This window comes from Henckelia pumila, chromosome 2, assembly GCF_033568475.1.
Source record: "Henckelia pumila isolate YLH828 chromosome 2, ASM3356847v2, whole genome shotgun sequence".
Taxonomy (NCBI): domain Eukaryota; kingdom Viridiplantae; phylum Streptophyta; class Magnoliopsida; order Lamiales; family Gesneriaceae; genus Henckelia; species Henckelia pumila.
Window position 1 is genome coordinate 103866147 of NC_133121.1, and position 18300 is coordinate 103884446.

Here is an 18300-nt window from a genome sequence, read left to right on the forward strand (position 1 = left end):
ATAGCCAATGCAATAGGAACCATGTTGTCATTACCATCCCTACCAACAACAGCTAATATCTGTCCACCATGTACTGTTTTCAGAAAGCAACCATCAAGTCCAATAATAGGCCTACACCCTGACAAAAAACATCCTTTCATTGCTTGCAAACTGTAATACAACTTATCAAAGGTTGGTGGCTCAAAGTCTTCTCTCTTCCTAATTATAATTTTACTGCCTGGATTATATTTCAACACTGTCTCGCAATAATCTCTAAGTAGCTGGTACTGGACACCATCAATCTCTCTTATCTTCTGAAGAGCAGCCTTCTTTGCCCTTAAAACTTTCCAATAACCAACTTCTACTGCACATTTTCTCAATATTATATTCTGTAGTTGATCGATCTTGATATCTGGATTATCTCTTACAATATTTTCAATTCTTCTGCCCAAGTACTTGTAGTTAGCAAATCTGTTGGTATGAGTTCTTGCACAAGTGTGAGCTCCTTTGATTGTTTTGATTTGGAATGTTGGACCACCTTGAACCAGTGAAGCATGAATCCTCCAATCACAACCGTGTTTACAAACACCGGTTATCCTAGTTTTCTCATTATTTTTCAACACCAACTCATAACCCATTCTAACCATGCAATCTCTAAAAACCTCCCTGAACGCTGTTGCATTCTTGAATTTCATACCAACCACAAGTTTGAAATCCTTCATATTCTGCCCCTCTTTATAAGTTGGATGCTTAGGGCCATCATTATCAGATCCATCAAGACTAATGAGGTCATCTTCCTCACCATCATCACTTGCCCAGTTAGCTGCACTATTTGAATCTTCATTCCTCTTTCTCTTCTCACAAACTTTGCTCTTACCTTTATTGTCTTTCCTAATCATACTCTCTCTCATCCCTTCTCCTACAACACCTTCTTCAGCAAAAATATCCTCTTCATCACTCCCAAGAACACCTTTCAACATTTCATCTGTTGAATCATCATCGGAACTTGACTTCTCAACTCCAACTGAATAGTTTTCATCTGAAAAATCATCAAATTCACTGCCATCACTAATCCCTTCATGAATGTCATTGTAGTGATCATCAAAGTTACGTGGCTGTTGATTGGAAGCATTGTCTCCAACATTTTCAGTAGGATTTGGTTCAGATTCAGACAAATTAGGACCAGAGCAATAAAAAGTCTCATAGACTTGCGTATTATCAGCAAGGGATTCATCATCTAAGCTAGCATTCTCAGTAGGTTTAGGGCTAGCTACAGATTCCTTGTGATATTCAATATAACCTACTGATTTTGAGTGTATAAACTCCACTGCATCAACAACATTTCCATCTGGGTCCAAAACCATATCAGGCAATGGCATTGTCTTCTCAATCCAAATAGTTACCAATTCTAATTCCTTATACCAGTCATATATATCACTGACCTCTTTATCCCCCATAATTTCTACCAGACCCTGTTCTATTACCCACCCAGGAATCCTATAATAAAATCGAACATTCAACTTGTTGCCACCACAGAGCTTATAAAGAGCAAATAAATCCTTCATATTAAACCTATCAAAGTTCACTATCTTAAACTGGTGTTTTATTCCCCCCAACATAAGAAATTCTCGGATGAACACCTTCGAATTTTTTCTTGAACACACCTCCATACCAAACGTCAAAATCGATTGCTAAATCCATGATACTAGAAAGAAGAGCATAAGTACCTGCACCTATCGATGTCTCAATTTCTCTTCAAAACTCCGCTGGTTCAAAATTAGGGTTCGCGGTCAGAGAATCGCCAGTCCTTACGTCTGTATGTTCCTTCAAGATTTTTGTTGAATACGACAACGTATTATTTGTTTATATATGAGGGTATAACAGACATTTGCTAATTGAATTTAATTAAAATAGAGAAAGGGGCACGTGTGCCAAAGTTTTAAAATCACGAGGAGCATTAAGCCAATTGATTTATCACATGGGGTTTTACGATAATTAAAACTTTCACAGGGGGTTCGAATGCAATTATCCCTATTATATACTATTATATAAAAGTTGAGACTCATTTAAAAACTACTTTGGGTGTGTTTGATGACACCAACATAAATTTACAAATTTAACCCCCAAACATGCATTGTACTTCATATAGAATATTGGGTAAAATGGTAAAAATGTAGTTACATTTCTCACTCTTACTATCAAAAACCACTTCATTACCCACTATTTTTGTCTTGCTAAAATTAAGGATTCATTCCAATCAATTTCATTGTATTTCTTTAATATCGACATATTATTTGCAAAATATTAAAATTTCATATTTATTATAATTTTAATTAGACATTAAATTATTTATGTACACACATAGCGTGTACATCGGTTGCTAGTATTATTAATAAATTTGGTTATATCATATATATTTGAATGTGATCCATTAGGGCCATTGAAGGGCCAGTTAATAAAAAAGGGCCCAACAAAAAAGGAAGCCCAGGCCGCAATGTAATAAATAATAATATATTAATATAGATAAAAATTATTTTGATACATGAACTATTGATAAAATGTCAAATTGATACATAAACTATTAAAAATGGTTTAATTGGTATATAATTAAACTCAAAAGTCAATTTTTCCCTTTACTTAAATTGTTTTTAAATTGAATATTGCTATTAAATTTATTAATTAAACTACATACATAATTTTTTCTTTTAAATTATTATATTAATTACAATTATAAATATAAATTCATATTTACTAATTACTATACTATAAAAGTAATATTATATATCATTATACAAAAAAATATTCAACGTAAAATTTATAGATTATAAATGAAAGACACATACATATATATAATTTTTAATTTGATTAATATAAATAATAATATTATAACATAGATAGACAAAAAAAAATATATCTTTTATTATATATTATTTTTAAATATATAATTTATCAATTGTTATATATATGTGTATGTGCATATTTGTATTAATTAATATTTAAAATATTTCGAATAACGATCTCTTTTCTATAATATAAAATTTAAATAAATATAAATTTATGTTTATAATTGTATTAATAAAATAATTTTTAAAAATAAATTGTGTATCTATTTTAATTTAGCAAAAATATTAGAATTTAAAATAATGTCGGTGAAGAATAAAATTAAGTTTATAAATTGATTATGTATAAATTAAATCATTTTTAATAATTCATATACCAATTCGATATTTTATAATTAATTCTTCTATCAAAATGAATTTTACTATGTTAATATATATCTCCTTTTGAACACGACTCTCGCATAGCTCGTGTCTGGTGAAAATGGAGAATGCTCTGAGCTTTGCAAGTTCCCCTCTTCCTCCTCTCTCTCCGACGCCGTTTCACCCTCGTTTCCCAGCTAAACTCAGATTATTGGTTCTCTTCTGCCCATCATTTTTTCTTGTTAATATTAATATCATTCTCTGGTTTTTGTTTTTAAACAAGTTTATTTATCGCCTTATCAACTCTTCAAAATCTTCCTGAACAGAGATTGAACCGCTCAAACTCAGAGCATGGAAATCGTGCTATGTTTGCAAGAAACGCTTTCGGGTCGGATGAAAATGGGTCGCTCAATGGTTTTTCGAGCATGCCCAACAAAATTTTTATGGATGAGGTGCTTGTTTCTTTACCCATTTTCCCTGTTATTTTTTCTATGTTTATTTATTTTTCTCCATGCTTAGTTTGTGTCAATTATAGTTTATTGCTCTTCTTTTGGTGATTTTTGGTGGGTTTTTATTCTTGCCTCTATAGAACCAGTGTTTAGTGAGTTTGGATAACTGGCTTTGTTTTGAAAAGAATTTAGCTTGTTTAAGGTATCGCAACGCTGACCACTTGATGTTTTCAGGCTCATTCAATTACAGTACTGTACTTTATGTCATATTTTTTGATTCAAGGGTATATAATCCCTAAATTTGTGTTTTGAGGAAGAAATATCAATCCATATCGCCGTGGAAATGAAGTTTTTTTTTAATATTTAGTAGGTCATTGGAGCTGAATATGGGGAAGGATTTGAAACATTTAGACCTGAAGGGCCACTTAAAGTCGATGTGGTAAGCTTTAAACCGAAAAAGAAAGTGATTATCAATATGATATGCCGCATATTTATGTTGGATGTCTTGTAGCTGATATTTGTTTACTGTTTTTTTTTTGTTTGCTGCCATCCAAGGATTTCTTGAATGATAGAATGCAAGAAGGCTTTCTGCAAAGGATCCGATACGCCATGAAACCTGATGAAGCCTATGGTCTTATATTCTCTTGGGATAATGTTGTGGTAAAGTTTCATGTTTATCACGTGGTCAAAAGTTCTTTCACTAGCTCTATCGGTTTTATTCTCTTCTTAATACCTCTGATGGAAATTTGTGGATATTTTATCATGTTCTATGCTCATATGATTAAATAATTGAATATCGTTTTTTTTATAAACAATTCCTGGTAGATAAACAGCCATGGTACCCATTTGGTTCTATGCTGATAGAGAACCTTGATAAATTTAATCACTGATTACATTTGGTTCCACTCTGATATAGAATCTTGATACATTTAATCACTCGTTTTTTTTCCAGAGGGTAAACAGCCACGTTACCCATTTGGTTCTATTCTGATAGAGAATCTCTATACATTTAAAAGTTGTATTTGTAGAAATATAATAAAGAGAGCTCGCATTCTGATACCAGATTTCTTGGTTCAGTTATAAGCCAATAAGACTTATGCCAAGAAACAATGCATGGATGGTTAAAACTGCTATTATTTTCTGGTCGTTTAGATTTCAATCACCGGCTATTTATGTATATAAAATAAATAGACATTGATGTTAATGTTGGAAATTCCTTAAAGTAAACTCGGTCAAATCATTTCTACTTACATCTTAATGTTGATCATATCAGATCTTTTCCAAAACATATTCCTTTATGCCTATCGTTTTTGAGATATAATAATGATAGCAACGATGATTCCAAAAGATATTTAGTATAATTTTGGTTAAAGCAACACTTGAAATTCTTTTATTGGAATATTACACAATTTGTGTTTATTATCTTTTCAATTTAAACTTTAACATGGCTTCATATTTCATAATCATGTGGTTGACTAATCTCTGGTGGGTTAGGGTATCAGGTTGATTTATTTAAGCTCATTTGAGTACTTCTTGTGTCCTAGATGCCACACAAGTTTGTGTTGATAAACTTTCCTTGTGGGTTTCAATATAACAACCGGCCCAAAGTAATCCGTTCAAAAAGGTAATAATCTCGGTGGGAGACTCCGGAAAGTACTGGGTTATTGACAAGAAATCAGCCCTCTTTCTTTATAAGAAGGAATTAATAAATTCAAAAAATGACTAATAGGCCACGACCTTTGTCTTGTGAAAACAGCGCCGGATACTACAACAGTAATTATAGCCCATTGTATGTGGGGAAATATATTCATGGTCTTCACTGCCGATTGCTGAATGATGTCTGTACTGTTTAAATTACTCTTTTACATAAAACTTGGAGGATGTTTAAAGCTTTGCCAAACCCATTATGGATTGCTGGTTTTCACCGATGTTTCACTCCCAGCTGATAATCTCTTTGATTGTTCTTCTAAATTCTCAATTTATCTGAAAATTTTTGCATGTGCCTTTTAAGGAGCTAGTGTTGGCAGCATTTAATACGAGGCTGTACCTGATAGGATGCAACTCCTTTTCCACCATATGACTGTGCCCCTTTGGCATCACAGAAATGAAACCTTAACTTGTAAAAGAAAATAACTAATAGCAGAGGAAAATGGCTGTTAATTCATTAGATAATTGTGTTATCCTTGTGTTGTTCTGATTGCTCAGTGCCCACACAGTTCTTCTGTATCAATTTGATCTGGCCTTCTAATTAAAAAATCTGGTTTTACAGGCAAATACTAGAGCTTTGAAGTTGGATGCCTGGGAAAAACTTGCGTATGAGGAAGGTAAGTTAACTTGTTCTGACAAAAATAATGATACCCTTGTATTTGAGTATTGGTAAGACAATAGTCGAAACCAACTAAGATACTTGTGGATCTGCACTCGCAAAATTTGAGCTAGCAAATTCAATCTAAATTTCTTTCTTTATGATGGAATTCATAAACAAATGAATTGAGAAGTTCCCTCAATGTCCTGGCATCCCAAGGTTTCAAATCAAGGCTCATGGATAAAAAATGTTCTTTGTACTAGAGCAGATAAAATATCTGTATTATTGTTATAGAGACTATTATTTTGTGGCCAATATTTTATATTAGTCACTTGCAAAGATTGACCACCCCTGTCCTGCACTCTGTCGCATAGCCATGAAGCAGAGACTCGTGATACACTTGAGATTCCTCGAAATGTGGTTGATGTATGGTTATTGTGCAGGAAAGGAAATCCCTAGAGATGACAGTGTGCAAAGAGTTTTGCATCATGCAGGTGCTGATCATGTTCTGCGCAAGGTTTGGGAATCCCTTGTTTGCTTAGTGGACTGGATATTGAAGAAGTTTTTTTCAGTTTGTATATGTATATCTAAGGTTTTTATGGATAAAATTATAATAGTATGTTCCACTTTTTGGGATATATCAACATCAAGCTTAACCCCGTATATAAGTTTTACATATTTTACTTTGTAGCTTATGTTTTGATGTCTTTGACATAACCTTCGGTCATCAACATCAAGCTTGAACTTGTATAAGCTTCACACATTTTTACCTTTTACCTTGGTAGCTTATGTTTTGATGTCTTCGTCATAACCTTAGGTTTTGCTTTGGGGGATGGCTGAGGATGATTTGGATAGACTGAAGTCGAGACTTTCGGAGTTGTACTATCACAATCTTGTCGAAGTAAGATTTTTCAGTAAATGTCATGTGAATGTTGTTTTCCTAAGTTGCAGCAACTAATATTGCAATGTTTTCTGTAGCTCTCCGAACCAATAGAAGGGCTAAAAGAGTGGCTAGATGCTATAGCTACATCTCGCATTCCATGTGCTGTTGTATCAAGTCTTGATCGCAAAAACATGGTTGATGCTCTAGACCGAATGGGATTGAAAAAGTTTTTTCAGGTTGCTCTATTTCTCTCTCTCACGCCTACAAAATTGTGGCGTTTGTTAGACACTGAGAGCTTTCTGTTCATTTTCATCTTATGGTATCTATTTTAACAATATATATTTTTGAATAAACTTCTTATTTTGTTCTGCTTTACTTTCCATGATAGTATAATTATGGTTAATTTCTGGTGTATTTCACCTTGGGATTCGTCGCAGCAAGGAGCCCAAGTGTTTTTTTGGGACCCTATCTTGATTCAAAAACTTCAGTGAAGTTTGGACTATTCATCATGCATGTACGATAGTTACTTTTTAAATTTCCAGTGAGGGAATTTCTCACATATGGCCCTGACAATCTCTTCATCCACAAGTCAACCCTCACGTTCTCTGCCTCTTTTGATATAACTTCCACTCTGACCAAACTACATCCTCTAACTCCACATGTATCATGCCTTGTAGAATTGTGCATTATTCTGCTTTTACCTGCTCTTTATGCTTCCAAGTTCAAGGAACAGAAAAAGATGACCTCATGGCCTTTCTTGAATGTGAACTTCCCCTGTTATGCACCAACTTGATTGCTTGAGTCCAGGATTTAACTACCTTTAACTGTTGTCAATACTCTATCCCGGACATATGTTCAGACTCCAATCTATCCTGAAAGGCGTTCTTAATGTGTCTGATGCCCCCGTGTGTGTGAATTTTCCCCTTTGTTTTCAATGAGGGACTTAATCTCATGTATGGGAAATGGTTGTGATTTACATCTACCAATGTATTGTGCAACCGGACTTTACTCGTGCTTGTCATTTGTGGAAATAATGCCTAGTAGAAATCAATTGATGGACAAAAAATATAGTATTGTGTCGCAGGTGTCATCAATTTAATAGAAGGAATGCTTGTGATTTGAAATGCAGTTAACAGGTGTAAACTAACCGAATCTTTATCCGAAGAAAGCTAAATTATCTCTTCTGGAGTTGCAGGCTATTGTTTCCGAGGAAGATGGTATGGAGTCCATTGCACATAGGTTCCTTTCTGCTGCTGTAAAGGTATGTTTGGCACCTACTGTTTGATGCCAATTGAAATGTAGCAGAAAGTTATGCATTCTTGATATGTGCTTCTTGGCATCGGTTCTAGTTCCATTTACCTTGGATCTTGCGTATTCTTCTTCTTCTCCACAGTCCTCACTATTACATTAAACATCCTGGAAATTTTGAAATTATGCTTGAAACTTGTTATGCAGCTTGACCGGAAACCCTCCAAGTGTGTTGTGTTTGAGGATGATCCCAGAGGAATAACTGCAGCTCACAATTGCACGATGATGGCTGTAGCTTTGATTGGTGCTCATCCAGCGTATGTGTTGTGTAAATTAGTTTCAATTTAAGTTAACGCTCGGAGATGCCAACATATGAGTTTCTGTGGATATAGTTTTTGCCACCTTTTCTTTTGTTTGCTTAGATCAGCATTCCCATGAACTTCGAAGATTTCTTCATTTCCCGCATCAAAATCATGCCAATAGATATGTACTCTTGAGACATGAAAACTTGATGTTCTGGAAAAAATTGCAGGTATGATCTGGGGCAGGCGGATTTGGCGGTTGCAAGCTTCAACGAGCTTTCTGTGATTAATCTACGGAGATTGTTTGCTCATATAGGGTCGACTTTCATGGATTTGCAAAAACAGGTGGTAGAAAAAGCTCCTTCAAAGAGAAAGCTTCATATTGACACCATCTTTTGAATTTCTAGCCTCTTTTTTTTCGACTCTGTACATGTGTAATTATGGCCTCCTTTTCTCCCATTTTTCTTTCCTTACATTTCCCTTTTTTATTTTATTTTGTAGAAATATAAACAATGTTGAATATTCTCATCTATTCTCATGCGTTCAATTAATTCTTTTGTCGATGATATAATTTTGCATTTGAATATGAATTATATGATAGAACGACACGATCAACTATAATCACGGTTTCTAAGTTTCCAATTTGGTGCAGTGTCCCGTTTGTAACGTGCGAGGTTGATATAGAGTTGGTTTTCGACAAGTACATTAAATACACCAAATATAAATTTTAAAATTGATTGAAAAAAACAAATGAGACATTTGTTTGTCTTTTTATATTTTCAAAATAAAGAGATGCGGGTTTAAAAGAAAACTAAGAAATTTTTATAAAATAGTTGTCTGAACATTTTCTAAAATTTGAGAAAACTCTTTTAAAAAATAGCATATCCATGTAAAAATGATCTCTGTGGAAACGTCTTGTCTAAACGAAATTTGAGTTTCTATTATATAGCTATGGATGTACGAAAGTTGACAAGTGATGTGGAAAATGCTAAACTTTGATCATCTCCCAATTGGGTATTTTTTTTAATCATAAACATATACTAATTACGTATTTGAATTCCTTATTCACTTGCATTTTTGGATTTGTCAGATTAATTCATACAAATGTCGTTATTTTATTGAAGATTGATATATTTAAGACCTTAAACCCTTAAAGTTAGCATCTCATTTCTCGTCGTCATAAACAAAACCCGGATATGTTAAAAACTTAAAATATGAAATTTCTCTCATCTTATTACACACGCAAGACATCATCAAAAATGCACACATATAGACAAAATCAATTTGCAGATGGTATCGTGTCTATATATCTCTAAATACCATTAAAAAAAACCCTATAACATTTAGATACATGAAATTTCATCCTGAAAAGAGTTTTGTGAAGAAGTTCCCTGAGTTGGATTTGTCCAAGCAAGCAACATGCACATACTTGCCAAATTTATCAACTTGTCTGGCTTCACCTCTAGTGTCTTTCTTGCACACTTTGCATGTCTTGTCCACCCATCCCTCTTCCACATATTTCCCTTCCACTGTTATCAGTCAAAAATTTTCAATTGAAAAGTCTAAAAAAACACACATACAGATGATTCTCTATAATGTGAAAACTTACCCTCTACATATGATTTGAAGAAATCCTTGTATGTTCCACCAATCTTCCTCCTCAGAGCTCCATACTACAACAAACCAAAAATCACTTTAAATTAATGACAATCACAAAAAGAACCCTTTTCAAGAAAAAAATAGCATCTTGAAACTTTAAAGCATAGTAAATGATTAGTTGTTTAATCAAGAAACAAGTGATCTTAGTAGTAACCTGTTCCCTTGACATCTTGTCCCCTGATTTAGTGGCCTTTCTTGCTTCATCAAGCAACTGAGCATCCTTTTCAGATCTCACCTGCGAGAAATCTAAAGCTTCTGTCACACTTTCGAAGAGGTTTTGTTTCCTCTTCCCTGGTTCTTGATTCTCATCAATATTCCCATTTTTGGCGCAAGTTATGGAGACTACTGCAAGCCTTGATTTTCTACCATGACAGTGCTGAAAGTAGCTTTGTGCAGCTGTGTTTGCTGGAGGAAGAAGAAGACCATTTTGTGAAGGCGAAAGGGGAAGAGCTTTCAGTCCCATATTTTTTCCCCTTCTTTTGAATTTTGTGAAATTTCAGAGATTCTTGAAATAACATATGAACAGGTGGGGTTTATATTGGCTATTGTTTTCTGGTCTAAGATTGCACGGCTACCACATACGATGCCTAATGGTTAAGAAGAGAAAACGTGGCCCCTTGGCTGGCTCCTACTAAATATTTCCGAGGCAAACATAAAATTGAATAAGTAACAAAATATCTTACTTTATTATCAACCCTTCAAATACCGCTATACCATATGAGGATTCTAAAATGATTACGATTTGACGACTTCAACTTGGTGTAAATTAATTTTTTAAATTCTAAAATTCACAAAACATAGAATGAGTATTTTTCTTTTCATGGTACAAAATGAACAATGTAGTTCGTGCACTCATCAGGAGATTTCCTTGATCATTCGCTAGCTTTTCGATATATTAAGGATGCGAGTAATCTTGTTAAATTGCTAATTTTCACAAAAAAAGTCTAAGATTTGTCCCCTTGCTCCCGATCCATGTATTCACCAGTATGACAGCAAATTATATGTGCGTGAGTATTTGAGACGATGTTTCTTGAAACAAACGAAAGAATAATGGTTAGCCCTCCCAAACCAGAAACCGTGAGCAATATTATTTTCACTGATTAATAAATTTCAATGACAAAAATACAGGTGATAAATGCTTCACAGACAAATCCTTTTCATGGAAGAGCATTTCCAAGCAAACGAAAAAGAGTTGGTTGTGTGTGACGACACAGATTTTATTTCCTCTCCTTACTGATACATATCTTAAAAACTGTAGCAATCCAAACAACTTCCTAATCATGATCATGGGGACTCTTTATCGTAAACTTCGCTAGCATATTTCCAGTTGATGACTTTCCATATGTTCTTTAGGTAGTCTGGTCTCACGTTTTTGTACTGCACACACATGAAACAAGAAAACAAATTAGTCATGCTAGAACTTTCTATACGATGGTCGATGAGCTCAGAGAAGCAAGGAATTAGTCCAACAGACGATAGCAGAATTAGAATTCATTCACCGCATGAATGTTGAAGACTCGTTCACTTCCATTTTCACTATGAAGCAGCATTAAAAACCTAGTGTTTTCTTTCTAAAACAATATAGGAATCAATATATCATGTCTATCTCACAAAGTCACGGGAAAAAAAGCAATTTAGTGTCTCATTTCACCTTGAGATATGCATCTGCAACAAGCTTGAAAAGACAACTGAATTTTGTGGCTTATAAAGTTGCTGTAGTAAAGCTATTAAAGAAACATGTAAATGTTGGGAGAAGTAATACCTGCAAATAGTATGCATGCTCCCATACATCAATCCCAAGCAGGGGAACCAAACTTGGTCCTTTAGTAACCAGTGGGTCCTGCAACAGAAATTGGATGACATAAAAGGATGTATTACATATGAAAAACATCTGCTTCATCTTTAGAATTTACAAGACAAATATTTAAAAAATCCAACTTAATAATCACATCCACAGTAAAAACCTGATGATGGAACTCTAAATTTTCAAAATCTTCAAAAGTGCTAGGATATCAAATCCCAAACACAACTAAGCTGATTACTGCACATTCAACATCTCGTATCATTATCAGCTTCTGTACCGGAATTAAGCTATCTTCTGATAGGAAGAGATTTTTTTGAAAGGTTGATATCAAACACAATATATAACATGATTTGCTATATTACACACAAAACTGGGATATGATCAAAGAAAAGCAGTATAATATATGGAAAAAATAATCAGTTGCTACATCAATCGTCCCACATGGCCACGTATAAAACTAAGTGTGAAAACAATGCAAATGACCCACACCCACCTGATTTGAAGTGGTTTCAATCACGAGACGCTTCAATTCTTTGTCCGCAGCAAGCCACTGAAAATACATCAATGAAATAAAATCAAGTAAATGAAAACTAACGGGAGATTAATGAAAGCTAAAGGAGGAAAAAAACGTCTATCCCAGAGACCAACATGGTCATGTACTCATATTAATATACAAAACACTCACCACCCATCCAGAACCCTGCAATGCAGCACCTTCCGCATTCATCTTTTGAATTAGAGCTTCCAACGAGCCAAAGTTACTGTCAATAGCAGAGCCTAAAGAACCCTTGGGAGGTTCACCACCACCTTCCTGCAATCAGATTTCAGCATTTAGATAAGATTTTACACATTTTTGAAAGAAGCACAATAATAAACTAAAAATCAACTCAAAGCCCAGACTTACTCGAACAGGTGCAAGGTTCTTCCAGAAGATTGAGTGATTAACGTGACCTATTAAAAAAATAGAGGAGCAGTAAAGAAGGAAATTTAAATCTATATTTAGCAGGAAAATGTATCAAGACCATCTTACTTTTTAAAACAAGGCCACTTTCTCAAAACAACAATTTGAATTTTGAGGGGAAAAAAATATCTTGCTTAGTCTGGGATGCAGCAAATTTTAAATGCCACCGGCATTACGAATTCAATTGCTAGGTTTTCAACATACCTCACTTTTATGTTACGTAGAAAATGGATAATTTTTAGTTCATATAAATTATCCAGGCCTCCAATTCCATTCCACGAAAACAAGACCACAATCATAACAAATACCCGTGGTTCATGCGCCCCACCACAACGAAAATTTTAAGTTTTTTTTTAAAAAAAAAATTACTGAATTTCAACATAAAATCAGTACCTCCGCCATTGAACTTAATGGCACTCTGCAACTTAACTACGGTGGAGGCGGACCCCTTGGAAACGGCGGCATCGAGCTGCTCGAGGGCTTTATTGTAATTCGTGATATAAGTCTGGTGGTGCTTCTGGTGGTGGAGCTGCATGATCTCGCCGCTGATGGCGGGCTCCAGCGCACCATAATCGTAGGACAGATCGGGAAGCGAAAACGTCTGCAGACCGCGAAACCCAAGAGGCGCGCCCCTTGGGGCATATCTGGTAAGGGATCGAAGCGCCATTGCTGACCAGGTGTTTGAAAGAAGTTGTGGACGGGAAATTGGACGAAATGATGCCTTTGAGCTGCAAAGAGAGGGAGCAGATTTTTATATTACAGGCTAATTGGGTTTTTTACATGCGCCGGCGGTTCAGCCGATTGGACTTTCTAGAAATGTAGCACTTCTAGTGGTGTACGTGTTCTTTTTGCGTTTAATTTAAGAATCTAATATAATATATATTAGCACACCAAACACAAAATATATATATTTTAAAATTTGAATTTATTTATAATTTTTTCTTTCATTGGGCCAATTTGATATTAGTAATTAAAAGTTAAGATAATGTGATAGTGGGATGAGGAGGTGAGAAGTTTTAGAATGATTAATTATTTTTTTGGCTCTTAATTATTGAATATGTTGAAAAATAATAAGATAAATTTGAAAATATATTAAAATGACCAAATCTAGTTTTTCTAATAAGTTTATCTATTGAATATATATATATATATATATATATATTGAGAAAATGATAGGATAAATTTGAAAATATATTAAAATGACTAAATCTAATTTCTCTAATAAGTTTATCTATGATTTCAAAAAAAAAAAAAGTTTATCTATTGAATATATATATATATATATATATACACAAACGCACTGAGTCACTGACACACATTAGTAAACATATGCTCACAATATGTGCACATAAATTAAATTTGTATCTAAAATATAGTTTTATATTTGTCCATAACAAGCTTTTATCTGAAATATAATAAAATTTAAGTAGTTTATATTTAATGTTATGTTTTTATATTATGAATTTATTATTATAATTGTATTTAGAAAGAATTACCCTAATTTTAGGGGTAAGGGTATTTTGAAACCAAAAGATAGTTTTTGCATTTGTTTCCACAGTAACTACTCGAGCTATTTTATGTTTTATTACTTTCTATGCAGTTTATGGAGACATCGAACCATTAAAAGTAGTTTTTTAAAATTTTGAATACTTTATGAATCACAAAGAATTCACATGACCTCAATCTTTCAAAATCTTCAAACAACAATTCATTCTCGACTTCACATATATATTAGTATATCATCTTCAAACTGAAGTTGTCCGCTGCAATTCTGAAAAAAATAAGACTTAGTTTAATTCCGGAGCAATTCGTTGGCTTTGTTCAACCAGACATCGTATATTTCATCCGAGAACAGCACAAAGTGAACCTGAAACAGTAGAACAAATTTTATAAGGATTAAGGTAGAATGACAGATAAAAAATGTAACGTATTCAAAAGGATAAACAGTGACAAATTGGAAATTTTAAGCTGCAAATGGAGTTACACCAAAGGTGGCCAAAAAGATATATTGGGATTATGGTGGAAAGTTCAACAATATTTGGTGCATTCAGGATTCGAGGAATGCAGTAGAGATTGCATGAGATATAATCGAAGACATGCTGTGGAAAAATCGTGATGACTACCTTTGAGAATAAGATTATGACTGGATATTTCAGATAATTGGGGCGAATAAAATTAAATTAAATAGAGCACAACAAATAATGAAGGAAATGGGAGTGTGTTATCATCTCACATCGGCTCCGACAGATATCAAGAAGTGACTGATAAATTTCATAATCTTCCTCACCTCAAATGATAGCCTTTTATGTCTTCTCAGACTTGAGGACTATCATATATCTCGTTGAGATTAACAACATAGAAAAAAGCCTAAAGATTAAGTCAACATCTTGATATTGCAACATTTATTCACATTATAGCATGGATAGGATGTTTAACTCGATGTAATTTCAACTCTCAGATTGTTGCCAGTCGACAGGTAGCTTTAACTTGAAACAAATAGAAATCAAAGAGCAATCAATTAATCGCATATCAATTTTATGCTCCGAGTCTACCTTCCGAGGTCTAGGTTTAGATCCCTTCAGGATGCAATATATTATGCCAATTTGATCGTCTAAAAAGAGGTTACCTCTTTGAAGCCATTTGCCAATTCCTTGACTGTAGAGATGGCCACAGTGGCAGCTTCTTCATAAGGATATCTGAAATGAAAGGAGTAAGGACAACAACTTAGCTAGGTGTGTGATTCCAACCTATCCATCAACGATACTAGTTCATTTGTAGTGAAGGGCAAGGCCGCAAGCGACAGAACTCAGAAGTCAGAACAGTGTATACAAGTAAAATCAGAAATTTTCAAAATCACCGAGAAAATTAGTCCGGATTTATACGTAAGCATTAAAAGTATGGGTATGAAAAAATATGGCTTGTACATAAATTGTGATTAAATATAAACCTAATGAGTAACACTCCTGTGAGACGGTCTCATCCGTGAGAAGGGTCAATCCTACCCATATTTATAATAATAAGTAATACTTTTGGCATAAAATGTAATACTTTTTAATGGATAACCCATATAAGAGATCCGTCTAAAAAAATGACCCTTGATACCGTCTCATAGGAGTTTTTGTCAAACCTAATATGCACATTAATGTTACATCATGTAAAAACTTTTCTACCAATCCTAATTTATTTTAAAAAATACTGGATTTGAATTCTCATTTTAAAAGTTTTTACAACAAAAATAAGTTCTAATTAATCTCTCAACACCATTTTGATTTTTCAAAATGAAACATTAGCCAAGCTGTGGGATATGTATAATACATGTTTTTTAAACAAGTAAAATGAGAACTGCATATAATCTCAGCACACAGAAAAAGGGAAAGTTTTCCGAATATGAGTACAAATGCATGTTAGACACATATTATAAGGATTTCTGCTGATAAAGAACTGATTATAGCTTATGAAAAGGTCATGATGCAAGAGAGTTACCCGTACACCCCACATGAAATTGCAGGAAATGCAACAACTTGAATATTGTTCTCTTTAGCAACACGTACACTGTTTCTGTTAACAAGTCCCATGGAAGCAAGGAAAATCACAACTGTTAGACTGTGATAACAAGTGAGACATCATACAAAGAAGACGCGCAGCAACCTGAACTACGTACCAACCTATATGCATTTCTTAAAGAGACTTGTGGATTTTTATCAGTTTCGTATATGGGTCCAACAGTGTGAATAACATGAGAAGCTGGTAACTGAAAGCCTCTGCACATTTCAAATTTTCAGCATCCAGATATTTCATCATATGATTTGATGAGAATAATCAGGCAATATCCAACTTAGTGTACTAAAAAGTTTTAATGAGGACAATATACGGTGTAATCCTTGCTTCGCCTGTTGGGCAGCGGACTCCGCGTCTTACTTCTGGAACATTATAGCATGCTGCTCGTAATTCTGGACCAGCAGCTCGGTGTATGGCTTCAATAAGAGAGATGAAATGAGAAAGCAAGGATCAATCCATTAAATATTAGCACTATTGAATTTATTACCTCCATCGGCACCACCACCTCCAAGCATCCGTTCATTGGCTGGATTGACCTATAGAAATACCAGTTTGCTCAAAACTCAATCTTTTATCAAGCAGACATGGTTAAAATGACAAGGGATCAAGGACTAGTTGCATGTATCATCTTCTACCATAGACGCCACTCAATGAAAAAACAATAACTAAAAATTATATCCAAAATTAAAATATTTCAGTCCAACAACTTCAATATGAATCATAAACTCAAGCAACACTGTGAAAGCATTAATAGGAAGAGATTACAGCTCCAAAATGATATCATTCACTACTAAGGTTGCGCGCTCACAAACGATATTCAATTAAAAACCTAAATCAAATATCAAATCCCTTCGCGTTCGTATAAGAGAAACAAAATTAAACAGAGAAATAGATGATTACAATGGCGTCGGAGGAACCGTCTACCGACCACCGTGTGAGGTCGCCTTTCTGGATTTTGAGAACACTCGACGCTGACAGTTGGAATTCCACTCCGCCGCTCGACATCGTCGGAAACCTAGCCGCGGCTGATATGACTGATAGTGGCCGGAGCAGGGTCTTCAGTACCATTTACGCCTTGAATTGAATTTAGTAACCGACCCGGATTTGATTTTAAAATTTGAAAATGTAAATTAATTAATAATTATAGTATTTTATAATTTTTAATTTAATATCATATCATTGATTAAAACAGAGTAATTTAAAATGAGTGAAATATACCATGAGAAAAACTAACCGTGACCATATATTTATTTAATTTGTAATATAATATAGATAAAATAAAAGTAATCCTGTGAAAAAAAGGTTTTGGTTTTTTTTTTATTTGGCCAGGAAAAAAAATGTTTGATTTGAATATATAAAATAAGTGGAAAAATTATTGTAAACTATCACTCAGTTTGCAATTATAATACCGAAATTCTCATATGGCCTCGATAATCATGTACGGGATTGCAAAAAAATTTCTCTTTTTAATAAAATTTTCTTCAAGATTCTCTTATTCAGTTATTTGATAAACAAACTATTGATTGTATGTTTTTTTTACCAGATATAAATATTCTAAATCCAAATTAGTTATTGATGGGTCCGAGTTTATTAATTTTATTAATTAAATTAACGATGCATAAAACCCAAATCTATTTATTATTGATTTAAGCTCAATTTTATCCAAGTCCGATAAGCGGGTGAGTCTATGCTGGCAGTCGGGCACTGTCCGATTTGCCAGCTTCAAGGGCCCAGATCAATGTGATCTCCCGGATGATCCGGGCCGTTGCTACCCCATCCGGGCACTACCCGGTTGGGATAGCATAAACTCCTCCCCGATAAGCACTCCTAAGCATCCATAAATAGAAGAACATTCTCCTTGTGACGCAGATGACACAAAATTATAGTTTACTGTTCCACACTTGTGAATTTCTGACATACGAAGTTTAAGCTTACGGACCCTTTGCTTAAAT

The 18300-nt window shown here is 34.1% G+C and overlaps 4 protein-coding genes across 4 annotated transcripts; 1 reads left to right on the forward strand and 3 right to left on the reverse strand.

Annotated features, from left to right (window-relative positions):
- The first annotated feature begins 3276 nt into the window (after window positions 1-3276).
- LOC140882864 (uncharacterized) lies at window positions 3277-8928 on the forward strand. Its single transcript, XM_073289090.1, has 11 exons — window positions 3277-3393; window positions 3506-3631; window positions 3999-4067; window positions 4184-4288; window positions 5898-5952; window positions 6377-6450; window positions 6751-6834; window positions 6912-7052; window positions 8012-8077; window positions 8272-8381; window positions 8597-8928. Exons 1-11 carry the CDS (start codon window positions 3301-3303, stop codon window positions 8763-8765), a joined length of 1092 nt encoding a protein of 363 aa, XP_073145191.1. The 5' UTR covers window positions 3277-3300; the 3' UTR covers window positions 8766-8928.
- Window positions 8929-9562: 634 nt separating this feature from the next.
- On the reverse strand, window positions 9563-10962 carry LOC140880709 (uncharacterized). The gene is made up of 3 exons (XM_073285384.1): window positions 10180-10962; window positions 9976-10039; window positions 9563-9895 (listed from the first exon to the last, which is right to left on the reverse strand). The coding sequence occupies exons 1-3, from the start codon at window positions 10486-10488 to the stop codon at window positions 9726-9728; spliced, it is 543 nt and encodes a 180-aa protein (XP_073141485.1). The 5' UTR covers window positions 10489-10962; the 3' UTR covers window positions 9563-9725.
- A 141-nt stretch (window positions 10963-11103) lies between these two features.
- On the reverse strand, window positions 11104-13583 carry LOC140880708 (superoxide dismutase [Mn], mitochondrial). The gene is made up of 6 exons (XM_073285383.1): window positions 13184-13583; window positions 12734-12780; window positions 12515-12640; window positions 12323-12379; window positions 11788-11865; window positions 11104-11402 (listed from the first exon to the last, which is right to left on the reverse strand). Exons 1-6 carry the CDS (start codon window positions 13455-13457, stop codon window positions 11310-11312), a joined length of 675 nt encoding a protein of 224 aa, XP_073141484.1. The 5' UTR covers window positions 13458-13583; the 3' UTR covers window positions 11104-11309.
- Window positions 13584-14414: 831 nt separating this feature from the next.
- LOC140879763 (uncharacterized) lies at window positions 14415-17446 on the reverse strand. The gene is made up of 7 exons (XM_073283652.1): window positions 17249-17446; window positions 16836-16884; window positions 16662-16764; window positions 16456-16551; window positions 16274-16348; window positions 15417-15486; window positions 14415-14657 (listed from the first exon to the last, which is right to left on the reverse strand). The coding sequence occupies exons 1-7, from the start codon at window positions 17414-17416 to the stop codon at window positions 14583-14585; spliced, it is 636 nt and encodes a 211-aa protein (XP_073139753.1). The 5' UTR covers window positions 17417-17446; the 3' UTR covers window positions 14415-14582.
- Window positions 17447-18300: the final 854 nt, after the last annotated feature.